General features: G+C 44.9%; 1 protein-coding gene across 1 annotated transcript in view; it reads right to left on the bottom strand.

Moving 5' to 3' along the window:
- The window catches only part of LOC143782323 (uncharacterized), a 62034-nt gene that overhangs the window by 14608 nt on the left and 32623 nt on the right, over window positions 1-14803 (bottom strand). The window contains exons 7-8 of the mRNA XM_077269678.1: window positions 13412-13546; window positions 10786-10943 (exon numbers count right to left, since the gene is read on the bottom strand). Of these exons, the coding sequence (XP_077125793.1) occupies window positions 10786-10943; window positions 13412-13546 (293 nt within the window). The remainder of the gene's footprint in view (window positions 1-10785; window positions 10944-13411; window positions 13547-14803) is intronic.

The raw sequence follows: 14803 nt of genomic DNA, 5'->3' as shown, positions 1-14803 counted from the left end.
GATGAGATTTTTTTTTTTTTTAAATTTGGGTTTGTATTATTCAGTTGATAGAGCTATTGTGGCACTTCAGAGGTGGAGTAAATCTGTAGATCTTCCACTGGACCATATTTTTAAATCCAAGAGAGGGCTCTAAATGATTAAATCTGGTCAATGTATGAAGCAGACTCATCGGTCAGTGTCCACCACTGGTATGAAGTACTTAAGGATTAGGACGTCACCTAAAGTAAATGAATTTAATTCAGTCAAATGCAGATCCATTGTCTCATTTGAGAAGGAAATTGAATATCTGCTGTCAATGGCAGTAGAGTTACCTTTACTAAGATGTCACCACTACCATCATTTCTATGTGTAATAGGGCTTAGAAGTAAAAGTTTTGCTCAAGCCCCTCCATCTCTAGCATGTCCCAGGTGAACCCTGGCCTTCCTTCTTTAACCCCTATACAGGGATCTGGACTTACACAGGGCTCCCTGATTTGTGTCCTCAGATTAGCTGCTGGATGATGAAGTGGGCTGGTAGAGAACAATCAGAATCAAGAGATCAAGGTAAAGAACAAAATTAAGAGGCAGTCAGTTAGTCAAAACACGAGCAGAGGTCAATGACGGGAAGAAATAGGCTTAGATGAGAATCACACTTGTGAACCAGAGTAAAGGCCCCGTCTCACATAGCGAGATCGCTGCTGAGTCACAAGTTTTGTGACGCAACAGCGACCTCAGTAGCGATCTCGCTATGTGTGACACGTACCAGCGATCAGGCCCCTGCTGCGAGATCGCTGGTCGTGTCAGAATGGCCTGGACCTTTTTTTGGTCGTTGAGGTCCCGCTGACATCGCTGAATCGGTGTGTGTGACACCGATCCAGCGATGTCTTCACTGGTAACCAGGGTAAACATCGGGTTACTAAGCGCAGGGCCGCGCTTAGTAACCCGATGTTTACCCTGGTTACCAGCGTAAATGTAAAAAAAAAAAAACAGTACATACTCACCATCTGTTGCCCGTCAGGTCCCTTGGCGTCTGCTTCCTGCTCTGACTGAGCCGCCGTAAAGTGAGAGCACAGCAGTGACGTCACCGCTGCGCTCTGCTCTCACTGTACGGCGGCTCAGTCAGAGCAGGAAGCAGACGCCAAGGGACCTGACGGGCAACAGATGGTGAGTATGTAGTGTTTTTTTTTTTTTACATTTACGCTGGTAACCAGGGTAAACATCGGGTTACTAAGCGCGGCCCTGCGCTTAGTAACCCGATGTTTACCCTGGTTACCCGGGTGCTGCAGGGGGACTTCGGCATCGTTGAAGACAGTTTCAACAATGCCGAAGTCGTTCCCCTGATCGTTGGTCGCTGGAGAGAGCTGTCTGTGTGACAGCTCCCCAGCGACCACACAGCGACCACACAGCGACGCTGCAGCGATCAGCATCGTTGTCTGTATCGCTGCAGCGTCGCTGTGTGAGACGGGGCCTTAAGTGTAACCTATGACTGGCAGTCATAGACTGACTCCCGGGGGTTTTAATAGAGAGAAGCCTTGTCTGTGACACCCAGCAAAGAGATAATTATATTGATAAATCGCCCTCTGCTACAAAACACAACTGAAGGAAATATTTACTGCAGGGTATTTTCTCATTTTGTTTTTTATCTTAAGTTTTGTCTGTTTAGTGGCCAGTGTGAACATGCATGTACACACGCTGCACGCACACCAACTTATATTCCAGTTCATTCCTTTTGGTTTTAGTCAGCCAAGATGTATAGCAGAAGACCAGCTTTTTAAATGCCACACCATTTAAGAGGAAAACATACTTGGCTGAAATGACTCAGGACGGTTTTTAATTGATGCTGCCCAGGGTTCAGGAAGCATGAATCTGATGACAGCAGGTGAATGTGTAGGAGCAAAACCACAACAATATCATTTAGTACAACATAAAGATTTTACCAACATCATGAAAAGTCTCTCCAGAAGGATGAAACCAAAATTGGGAAAATTCGCCAATGACCACAGTATGTGACAACTGAGTAATAACGTTATTTGGCTGTAGCTGCAGGACATTGTTTAGAGCAGGGGTCGGGAACCTTTTTTCTGCCAAGGGCTATTCGGAATTTGATAATAGCATTCCGGGCCATATAAAATTAGTAACTTAAACATTAGCCGCCTATATTTATTCAAACATTTAAATATCTGCTACCTAATATGATGACTGGAATGACTTCTCTTTGGTGAGGCATGCGATATTGGGAGGTATTGAAGATGTTGCTACTCGCAACTGGTTTTCTAAGTTTGCATCAGTCAGTCTTGAGTGAAGTCGACACATTGCGATGGAAAGTTTTGAAAAGAACTGCTCACAGCAATAAGTTGTTCCGAACACAGATGCATATTTCAATGCAAGTCTCGTCACAGTGGGAAAATCATCATTGTGCACATAACGTTTATAAAACTCAAGCAATGGGAGGTTATTGTACCTAGCTTTCAGCTCATCATTGTTTTGCAGCTGAATGATTTCGTGTTGAAGGTCATCAGGCACATCAGCTGGTTCCACATTGAATGGTGTAGCAAAGATGTTTAATTCCATTTGTTTACTTTTGACATCCTTGAGTCTTTCATCAAATGCTTCAATTAGTTTTGCACATTCACCAGCATATTCAAGTGTCATGGAAGGCTTCTGTCTTTCCAGAGTGGGGAAATCAACTGTGTTATTCCTTTCAAGTTGCACTTTCCACAGCCTTAGTTTAGCTTCAAATGATTTCACGTTTGAAAGCAGAGATCCAAGAAGCTGATTGGGGCCTTCCAGTTTAACGTTCAGCTCTGAGAGGTACTTGGTAATGTCTACCATGAACACTAGATCACACTGCCACTTACTATCATTGAGTTCACTGGTAGGTTTCCCCTTCATCTCCATGAACTGCTTGACTTCTTCCCACAATTCGTAAAACCTCACGCGCATGTTCCCGTGACTCAACCACGGCACTTCACAGTGATAAACAAGATCACCATACTCAGATTTAAGACCATTCAGTAACTCCTTAAACTGGCGACTGTTTAGTGCTCTACTTTTGATAAAGTTTATCCATGACATAACTGTTGACATCGCAATGGCTGTGCACAGAGAATTCCTTGGTGTATAATGCAGTGGTATATAATTAAATCACTTGGATCAAGACTAAGACGATTCATTTCGTCCTTGACAAAGGCAATTAACCCCTTTTGCGAGCCAAACATAGCTGGAGCTCCATCTGAAGTAAGGCCAGTTAACTTTTCAAATGATAGTTGAAGTTTTTGCATTGCTGAAACAAGTCTCTCAAACAAGTCTTCACCTTTAGTACAGCCATGCATGGCTTCCGGTGACAGCAGCTCTTATCATGTGTCAAACTCTGCAGTGATTCCACAAATGAAAATGGCCAGTTGGGCAGTATTTGCTATGTCTGTTGTCTCATCACAAGCCAGAGAGAAAAATTGAAATCTCCTGCTGAATCTTTGAGTGTTTTTTCAAGTTCTTGTGCTAAATCAGTATCCGATCTGAGACAAACTAACATTCTGAAACAATTTTACTTTGGTGCTAACAACTCTGCAGCAGCCACCATGCACTCTTTCACAAACTCTCCCTCTACATGAGGTCTCAGCTTCTTTGCAGCGATCTCCCTCACTACTTAGCTTGTCTGAATAACATTGCCTCTGTCACAACACGACCTAGTAAAAGCAGACTGTTGCATTTCCAAACTCCGTCGAAGAGCATTGATTTTATCTAGACGCAGTTGGCCTTCCAATTTATTGAGCTTTGCATGCTTTGTGCTGTAATGACGCTCCAGGTTGGCTTTTTTCATTACTGCTAATGCATCACCACAAACAAGGCACACAGGTTTGCCCTTGACTTCAACAAAAAAATAATCATTTTTTCACGGTATAAAGTGCATGGCAGTTATACAATGGCAGTTGGACAGGGCAGGAGACAGGTAAGGTGCATAAGTTTAACAAACAATCAGTCTTGGTCAGTCATAATACATTATGCATTGATCATATCAATCTGCTTCTTATTTGTTTTTACTTCTGCCTACTCACAACTCGCCCGCCCTTTAACACATTCTGGGCACTCACTCTATATCCACCCCTCCCTTCTCCCCTCACCCATGTATAACTCTGAGGCTCTACTGACATTTGTTACCCACTCCAAACCAGCCACTACCGCCATGCAGCACTCAAAACGTTCATACAAATCATCCCACCACCTGCTCTTTCTGTTTTCTCTCCTTCTACTAGTTGCAGGTGACATCTCGCCGAACCCTGGCCCCCCCTCCACCAGCATACATTACTCTCCTCCAGCTGCATATAGAAACCCTGCTAATCTCATTAACATTCAGTGCATGCCTTCTCCTATAGCTTTCCAATGTGCACTCTGGAATGCTCGGTCTGTGTGTAACAAACTAACTTACATTCACGATCTTTTCCTCTCTAATTCCCTTAACCTTCTGGCTATTACAGAAACCTGGATCCAGCATTCAGACACCACCGCTGCTGCTGCTCTCTCGTTTGGTGACCTGAAATTTTCACATACCACCAGACCTGAAAACAGACAGGGTGCTTTCCAGGTCATCCCCCGGTTCCCTCACTTACATTTCCTTCCTTTGAAGTCCACACCGTCAGACTCTTTAAGCCCTTCTCCTTGCGGGTGGCGGTTGTTTACCGCCCTCCAAGCTCCTCCCGCCTGTTTCTAGACCACTTTGCCACCTGGCTTACTCACTTTCTATCTTGTGACATCCCCACCCTCATCATGGGAGACTTTAACATCCCCATCAATGATCCCCTCTCCCAATCTGCCTCTCATCTTCTTTCTCTAACTTCTTCATTCGGCCTCTCACAGTTAACTAATTCTCCTACGCATGAGGACGGGAATACTCTGGACCTGGTTTTCTCCCGTCCCGGATCGCTGCACGACTTTACTAACTCCCCTCTCCCGCTTTCGGACCACAACCTTCTTTCCTTCTCTGTCAAGAATTGTCTCCTCACTCGGGACACCCCCACTTACCACACTTATCGGAATACACGTTCCATTAATACCCAGCAGCTTATGGACAATCTCCACACATCTTTAGCCCCCATCTCCTCCCTCTCCTGTCCAGACTTAGCATTGTCACACTTCAATAATACACTGAAGAATGCCCTAGATGAAGCAGCACCTTCTACATGCAGAAAGACCCGACAGAGACAACGGCAGCCCTGGCACACTATGCAAACACGCTTTCTTCAGCGTTGTTCAAGGTGTGCAGAGCGGCAGTGGAGACAGTCTCTCTTAGCAGAAGACTTCATCCACTATAAGTTCATACTCAAAACTCATAACTCTGCCCTTTATGTGGCCAAACAATCCTACTTCACCACCCTCATCACCTCACTATCCAACAACCCAAAACTACTTTTTGAAACCTTAAACTCCCTCCTGAAACCTAAAGTACAGGCCCCCATTACCAATCTCAGTGGTGAGGATCTGGCCACTTACTTCCTAGAAAAAATCAACCACATCCATCAGGATATCTCAGCGCAATCTCCTCAGTGCCTGGATCCCCTTCCCTGCCGCACCTCAAGCTCACTAGACATCTTTGAGCCTGTTTCAGAAGAAGAAGTTTCCAAGCTCCTCACTTCTGCTCGGCCTACAACCTGCAACAGTGACCCCATTCCTTCACCTCTCCTGCAGTCTCTCTCACCAGTGGTCACCACTCACCTGACTAAAATATTTAACCTCTCTCTTTCTTCAGGTATCTTTCCCTCCTCATTTAAACATGCCATCATAACCCCTTTCCTTAAAAAGCCATCCCTGGACCAGAACTGCACTGCTAACTACAGACCTGTATCTAACCTTTCCTTCATCTCTAAACTCCTGGAACGCTTGGTCCACTCCCGTCTAATCCGCTATCTCTCCGAAAACTCTCTTCTCAACCCCTTACAATCTGGTTTCCGCTCTTTACACTCCACTGAAACTGCCCTCACTAAAGTCTCTAATGACCTACTAACAGCTAAATCCAAAGGTCATTGCTCTCTGCTGATTCTCCTGGATCTCTCTGCCGCATTTGACACTGTGGGTCACCAGCTCCTTCTCACTATGCTCCGCTCCATAGGCCTCAAGGACACAGCCCTCTCCTGGTTCTCCTACCTCTCTGACCGCTCCTTCACTGTATCTTTTGCCGGCTCCTCTTCCTCTCCTCGTCCCCTTACTATCGGGGTTCCGCAGGGCTCAGTCCTAGGCCCCCTCCTCTTCTCTCTATACACGGCCCCTATTGGACAAACAATCAGCAGATTTGGGTTCCAGTATCATCTCTATGCTGATGACAACCAATTATACACTTCTTCCCCTGACATCACCCCTACCCTAATTCAAAATACCAAGGATTGTCTGTCTGCTGTCTCTAACATCATGTCCTCCCTCTATCTGAAACTAAATCTCTCCAAAACGGAACTTCTTGTGTTTCTCCCTTCTACTAACCTCTCTCTACCCAACATCGAAATTACCCTGGAGGGTTCAACCATAACTCCAAAGCAGCATACCCGCTGTCTTGGGGTCATATTCGACACCGAACTTTCCTTTACTCCCTATATCCGATCACTCACTCGCTCTTGTCACCTGCATCTTAAAAACATCTCCAGAATCCGACCTTTTCTCACCTTTGAAACTGCTAAGAGTCTTACTGTAGCTCTTATTCATTCTCGTCTGGACTACTGCAACTCTCTTCTGATCGGTCTCCCTCTTACCAAACTTTCTCCTCTCCAATCAATCTTGAATGCGGCAGCCAGGGTCATATTTCTGTCTAACCGCTTCACCGATGCCTCCATCTTGTGCCAGTCATTACACTGGCTACCCATTCGCTAGAGGGTCCAGTATAAACTCATCTCTCTCACCCACAAAGCCCTCCACAGTTCTGCACCACCTTATATCTCCTCTCTCATCTCTATCGCCCTACACGTGCCCTCCGTTCTACAAACGACCTAAGGCTAACATCCCCCGTAATCCGAACCTCGCACCTCCGTCTACAAGACTTCTCCCGTGCTGCGCCAGCTCTCTGGAATGCACTTCCCCAGACGATCAGACTGATACCTAGCCCCGACCTATTCAAGCATGCTCTAAAAACCCATCTCTTCAAACAAGCCTACCACATCAACTACTCAGTAAACTAACTTTGCCCTGTTCCCTCCTTCCAAATATTATTCTAAATCTGCACCCTACTATTCATCTGTCTCCACACCCTCCATGCACACGATAACTGCACTTGATACTTGACTATTGCACTTAAACACACGGGCTGATGACCGAATCATGCAGCTTTGTATGAAAATCCCTATGTATTATAATTGCCAGACCTGAAATAACAAGCACTTTTCACCTATTGTGTCCCCCCATTTCCTTGTAGATTGTAAGCTCGCGAGCAGGGACCTCACTCCTAATGTCACTGTTTAAATTGTCTTAACTTGTATTGAATTTGTCTGTATATGTCCCCGCTTAATTGTAAAGTGCTGCGGAATATGTTGGCGCTATATAAATAAAGATGATTATTTATTATTATTATCATTTGTCCATTTTATCTTGAAAACCTCGACACTCTGCATCAACCTTTCTTTTCTTTGAAGTGGCCATTATTATGATGTCTCACCATTATCTGAATACCGTGTCTGCGAATTGAGATACTGATTTGGCTTTTATCTTAAGTCATATTGCACGACTCGTTGAAGGGTTGATTGTGACTTGTAGGATCGCTACTTCCAACAGGTGGCGCTATAGAGTTCATATCCTCTTTTTCTCAGAAGAGGCAATTTGCATATTTAATTTCGCAGAGGAGCATTGTACGGCAAATAAGCCTCCTTACCTTGACAAGCCAGCTGGTATGTCACTCTCCATAAGGAGAAATGTTACCCCTTAGACCCCAGTCCAGAGCCTCTCACCTAGCCAAATTAGTTCTCATGCTTCTCACTGACGAGGGCCAACAGCCCGAAACACCGTGTCTGCGAATTGAGATACTGATTTGGCTTTTATCCTAAATCATATTGCACAACTCGTTAAAGGGTTGATTGTGACTTGTAGGATTGCTACTTCCAACAGGTGGCGCTATAGAGTTTAAGCCCTCTTTTTCTCAGAAGAGGCAATTTGCATACACTATCTGAATAAACATATTTGAAAAATAAAAAGTTTGACTAAGCAAAATAATTTCAAGGGAAATTCTCACCTGTAAAAATGCTATTAACCTGCAGATATGGGGTTAATCTGCAGGTTAATAGCGTTTGAATCCTGCCCGGTGCCTGCACATTGAACCCCGCTGAACGTTAATTCACCCAGCAGCGTCATGGTTTCCATCATGGAGGTGGCGCCGGTGTGGGTTCAGTCACCGCTCTGTGTATGGAGAGCAGCGGCTCTAACTGGAACGCCCGCCAGGGCCGTGGAGTACTCCATACCAGGTACTTAAAGGGATGTGTCACCATGGCGTTGTCCCGGTCCGTGACCCTGGGCGCCCATGTTAAAGGAAATGTCTTTAAAGGGATTTGTGAAATAATACAAATTTGTGACGCCACCTGTGGTACTTGGTCAGGGGTGACCGACGCTGCTTAAAGGGGTCCTCTGGGGTGATGTTATGGCAGCAGGGATGGTATGGCTTACCACAGGTGAAGCTGGGTCCCCAGTGCTCCCGATTTGGTTTATTGATGGTAGACAGTCACAGTCCAGGGTACCAGATCAGAGGTACTGGTATGGTCCGGCCAGCCTGGAAGTGAATCTGGAATCCCCCTAACCAGGTGGGGTTGGAAGCCTTCCCTCTAGCGCTGTGTTGTAGTCCCTTGCTGCCTTAGGCCTCACGCAAGGTCCTCATGTTCTCTCTGTCCCCCTTTAGGTAGGACACTAACCCGCATGACAGGTAACTCGAGCCTTTTTACACGATCTCTATCACGACCCGGGCTCTATCTGCTACTGTGTCTTTGGGTGTTAATGGTGGACAGGTGACTTGAAATCCAGCTGTCCGCCGGTTTCTGCCATGGGGCATAGAGTTACCCTCACAACCTCGGTCTTCCGGCTGCCGGTATTCTGCACTTCATGGAGAAAGCTCAGTCGCAGCTTCCCTCCAGCTCTTAACTCTTCTTTGCTCCTTTTCCTCTTTCACGCTCTCTACAACTTAGTCCATCCTTTTCTGTCTCCTTTCCAGGAGCTGCAGCACCTCATGTGGCTGCACAGCCCCCTCTTTCTTTTCAGACCCTCTCTGTCTGCTTCCTCTCTCTCTACTCTCCTCAGACAGACTGACTGACACTCTTTCCCTCCAGCTGGAATATATATAGGGGAGCCACCCACAAACTGGATCAGAGCTCCCCCTTCTGGTCTGGAGTAAGAACATGTTGCATGTTTGTGAATACCTGCTAAAGGGATCCTTCCTCGCTTCAAAGCATGACATCACTCTCCCCGTGAGGAAAGCAATGCCACTGTAACGACCAGGAACCTGGGGTGTTACATAACCGCAAGCTCCCACACTGACTGACAAGCTGTTCTGCATTGGAAACCGTGTGGGGGGTGCAGTTACTGAACACTGCCGGGAGGATTAGAGTTAATTTCCTCCCAGCAGTGGGGTTTTATATGCAGGAGCCAGGCAAGTTCAGAACGCTACCAACCTGCAGATGAACCCCATTTCTGGGGTCTGAGGTATACAGCACATGGGTGGTACATGGTGCCTGAGGTATACATCACATGAGGAGCACATGGAATCTGAGGTATACAGCACATGAGGAGTACACGGAACCTGAGGTATGCAGCACATGGGGAGTACACTGGGCCTGAGGTATGCAGCACATGGGGAGTAAACGGGGCCTGAGGTATATAGCACATCGGTGGTACATGGAATCTGAGGTATACAGCACATGGGGAGTACACGGGACCTGAGGTATGCAGCACATGGGGAGTTCACGGGGCCTGAGGTATGCAGCACATGGGGAGTACATGGGGCCTGAGGTATATAGCACATTAGTGGTACATGGAATCTGAGGTATACAGCACATGGGGAGTACACGGGACCTGACGTATGCAGCACATGGGGAGTACACGGGGCCTGAGGTATATAGCACATCTGTGGTACATGGAATCTGAGGTATACAGCACACAGGGCGTACACGGGACCTGAGATATACAGCACATGGGTGGTACACGGGGCCTAAGGTATAGAGCACATGGGTGGTACATGGGGCCTAAGGTATACAGCACATAGGGAGTACACAGGACCTGAGGTATACAGCACATGGGGAGTACAAGGGACCTGAGATATACAGCATATGGGGACAGTGGCGTATCTAGGGGGGGGGCAGCCGGGGCATGTGCCCCGGGCGCAGCCGGCAGGGGGGCGGAGTCGGGCTGCCTAATTCGGCGGTCCGCAGTGTCTCCCCCGGCGGCTGCATTCTGCCGCCCCCGGTCTGGGAGTCAGCTGTTCTGTGTGCCGACTGTCAAGCTGACAGCCGGCACAGAGAAGCTGCTGAGTGCCGGCTCCCCACATACAGCGGGTGAAATAAGTATTGGATACATCTAAGTAAATATATTTCTAAAGGTGCTGTTGACATGAAATTCTCACCAGATGTCGATAACAACCTGTCACGGGTGTGTCAGAGGCTGCAGACCGTCGCTCTGCATCTGACTGCAGAAGGTCTCAGCAGTTTGCTATGCTGACTTCTTCCTGGGCCTTCTGACTTTAGAACCCAGTGGCAACCTCCCCCAGCTCTAGTTGACACACCTGGACCGGGGTGTATATAACTGCATAGATATCATAATAATACAGAATAGCAACTATCATTTTGGCAGATAGACCTACTTTAACAAACTGTTCACAGTTTTCAGAAATAGAAGTCAGGGTTCTAAGTTGAGCCAAGGAAGCAGCTTTATATGTGATAACTCTGGAATAACATCCTGGAGTTTGACAAGGAGTTACTCTCTCTTTGCCTTCTGAATCATGTCCAACAATTGTTATACCTAGAAAAGAAGTGATACACCTTATTTACATGTGGTGTAAAAATGGATACATAAAAAGCAATGTATGAACAGTTTCCAATTTTGCATATGACAGATTATAACACCATTTTTTAAAAACAATAGTACTTGCTTGGCTACGACCTTCTATCAAGATTTCACATAAAAAGGTTACCTTTTATATTAACTGTACCCAAAAAGGAAAGCGTAACACAATGCAAATAGTATGCACTGTCTCTTCTGATCCTTTCAAATTGGTCAAAGTGTAAGACCATCATTGTTACCAAAGTATGAGAGCTCAGCTTTCATTTCTTAAACAGCTGTGAAAAAAACAGCTTTTGATTGATTGGTATTTTACAGTAACAAAAGTTAAGAACCAGATTTTGTGGGGAAAATGGCATTGTCCTTAGTGACCGATATGTCTTTTTACTGACCTGTTATATAAGAGAATAGCACTCCCTGATGGGGGAAAATGCCCATCTATGTACACTATAGCTGACACCCTGCTACATCAGCCACAGTTGGCACCGATAATGGCCATTTAACCCCTTACATGCTGCTGTCAATAGCGAAAATGGCAATTAAATGGTTAACAGAGTGTGGGGGCTCCCTCTTTAACCCCATGAGCACACTGAGATCATAATTGTATGGTCCTGAGGGTTTCCATAACTATTCACGGCCAAATAATGGCCTTTTGTCTGTTGGCTATAGTGGCCTGTTGAGGTTAGCAACATTTACGGTAGATGGCAAAAATAAAATTTTTATTTCCTGTTATGCCACTTTACATGATCTCCTCAAAAGCACCCGAAGGGTTAATAAACTATCTGACAGAAGATTTGAATATGTTGTGGGGTGTGTTTTTTTTTTTTTTAAATTGTATCACTTTGGGGGGTTCCAATATATTGGTCCCCCACAATCACTTTAAAACTGAATAGGTCCCTTGAAAAAAATTTTGGGTAAATTTCCTTGAAAAAAATGAAAAATTGCTGCTACATTTTTAAACATTCTGACATTCTAGCAAAAAAATAACATTTTACAGATGGTGTTGATGTAAGGTAGACATAAGGTCAATGTTATTTATTAACTTTTTGTGTGGTATGACTATCTGGATTAAAGGGATAATCATTCATAGATTGAAAATTGCCAATTTTTCAACTTTCTGATATTTTTATAAATATACGCAAAACATATCAACCTAAATTAAACATTATCATAAATTACCATATGTCATGCAAAAAAAACACAGTCTCAAAATCACTGGAAGCATTCTAAAAGTATTGCCACATAAAGTGACACATATTAGATTTTACAAATTTGGCCTAGTCGTTGAGGGGTTGGGATTTCTTCCTCAGAACTTCTTCGTTTTGATTTTTTTCTTTTGTGAATAGAGGATGGTGCTGGGTTATCACAATACTGCATATTTTTTATATTTTAATTCAGTAAAAAAAAAGGACGTCAAACAAAAAGACGTGATTTTTTTTTTACACTGGTTATTAAAGGGACACTGTCACCCCCTCTAGCCATTATAAACTAAAAGAGCCACCTTGTGCAGCAATAATGCTGCATTCTAACAAGGTGGCTCTTTTAGTTTTTGTTGCTGTTATTCTCAAAATAAAGCGTTTTATAATTTTGCCCAAATACCTATCTTTATACCTGGAGGCAGGTCTTTGAAGCGCCCAACTGTCGTTAGTCATATCTTCTGGGGCGCTGGTCGCCGCCCCCTCAGCGATGTTTTCCTCTGACATCCGGCGCCTGCGCTGTGCTCTTCTGCCTGGGGCAGGCGCATTGAGCATTGGCCGTCATAGCTCAGATGCTGGGTTCCGGACTGCGCCTGTGCGGGCAGTGCGGCCACCCTGCTACTGAATCCCGCCCCGCAGTGTGTTATGCATTATGCACAGTGCGGGGCTGGGATTCCTAGGCACGGCACAGGCACAGTCCGGAACCCAGCATCTGAGCTATGACGGCCAATGCTCAATGTGCCTGCCCCAGGCAGAAGAGCACAGCGCAGGCGCCGGATTTCAGAGGAAAACATCGCTGAGGGGGCGGCGACCAGTGCCGCAGAAGAGATGACTGACGGCAGTTGGGCGCTTCAAAGACCTGCCTCCAGGTATAAAGACAGGTATTTGGGCAAAATTATAAAACGCTTTATTTTGAGAATAACAGCAACAAAAACTAAAAGAGCCACCTTGTTAGAATGCAGCATTACTGCTGCACAAAGTGGCTCTTTTAGTTTATAACGGCTGGAGGGGGGTGACAGTGGCCCTTTAAGGAATGAACGTTTCCAGGAACTTTCGTCTCAGCCTTGTCTAAACTAGCCACCAACCATCTGAAAAATGTGAAAAATGCTTGTTCCCTATGTGAAATGATTTTTAATTGATCATTCTCAGCATGTACTGCCAAAACTAATGGTAAACAATTGTACAGTAAATGCAGCCTTAGGAAATCGGGATATACAGTATGCATATATTTACCTGTCGTACTGTCTGATGCCATATCACACTCCACACGGAAGTGACTTTCTCCTTGATCAGCACCATCTGGATCTATGGTGTAGGAACCAGATTCCATAACTCCAGCATTCTTCAAATTAGCACAGGACTCATACACTATGTAGAAAGCAATAAAAAGAGTCTGGATGAATCGCTGTTTTCAGTAAGAAATACAAAATAATAATCTTGTAGATATTATACCTTTAATAGCTAACAAAAATAAATGTTAAAGTGCTTTGAGAAAGACAGAAGGGCCTGTGGATACAATTTTTAACAGTCTTTGATACTCTTGTTTTGTTTTTCAAATAAACTCATGGATGGTATTGTGTCTCAGGGCTCAATGGATCACTCAAATCAATCTTAAACACATGTGATAATTAGTTTTCCAGGATTCTAATTAAAGGAAAACTACTTAAAAATGATGTTCCACATTATTAAGCAGGTCACAGTTTTCAAGTAACATGGGAAAGAAAAAGGATCTCTCTGCTGCTGAAAAGCATCAAATAGTGCAATGCCTTGGTGAAGGGATGAAAACATTAGATATTTCCCGAAAACTTAACCGTGATCATCGTACTGTTAAGGCTGGGTTCACATTGCGTTATGGCAGTCCATTAGACGGACTGCGTTACACCGTGGCATAATGCGGTGTTACGCAGTCCGTTAACACTGCCATTAACCCCTATTATCTGGGGCATCGCCAACGCATACCATAATGGGCATGCGCTAGCGATGTGCCGTCATTCTGTGACGGACCCTCGGATGTGGGCTGCAGCGTTTCCGGGTCCGTCACCCCGATAGAGCATCTGCGCTAGCGCGATCGCATAACGCTATCTTTTTCAGCAAGGTTCCTGAAGGTGTGAAAATTACCTCTGCAAAGTATATAGAATTTCTGACTGACAACTTTCTTCCATGGTATAAAAAGCAGAAATGTGCCTTCAGGAGCAAAATCATCTTCATGCATGACAAACTCATGGTGTGGCCACCATCTTCCCCTGACCTCAACCCTATAGAGAACCTTTGGAGTATCATCAAGCAAAAGATCTATGAGGGTGGGAGGCAGTTTGCATCAAAACAGCAGCTCTGGGAGGCTATTCTGACTTCATGCAAAGAAATACAAGCAGAAACTCTCCAAAAACTCACAAGTTCAATGGATGCAAGAATTGTGAAGGTGATATCAAAGAAGGGTTCCTATGTTAACATGTACAGTGCCTACAAGTAGTATTCAACCCCCTGCAGATTTAGCAGGTTTAATAAGATGCAAATAAGTTAGAGCCTTCAAACTTCAATCAAGAGCAGGATTTATTAACAGATGCATAAATCTTACAAACCAAAAAGTTTTGTTGCTCAGTTAAATTTTTATAAATTTTAAACATA

The sequence above is a fragment of the Ranitomeya variabilis genome, chromosome 6, assembly GCF_051348905.1.
Source record: "Ranitomeya variabilis isolate aRanVar5 chromosome 6, aRanVar5.hap1, whole genome shotgun sequence".
In the NCBI taxonomy this organism is placed as follows: domain Eukaryota; kingdom Metazoa; phylum Chordata; class Amphibia; order Anura; family Dendrobatidae; genus Ranitomeya; species Ranitomeya variabilis.
The sequence above is the reverse complement of the archived record's forward strand: the minus strand, read 5'-3'. Positions and strand labels throughout refer to the sequence as shown.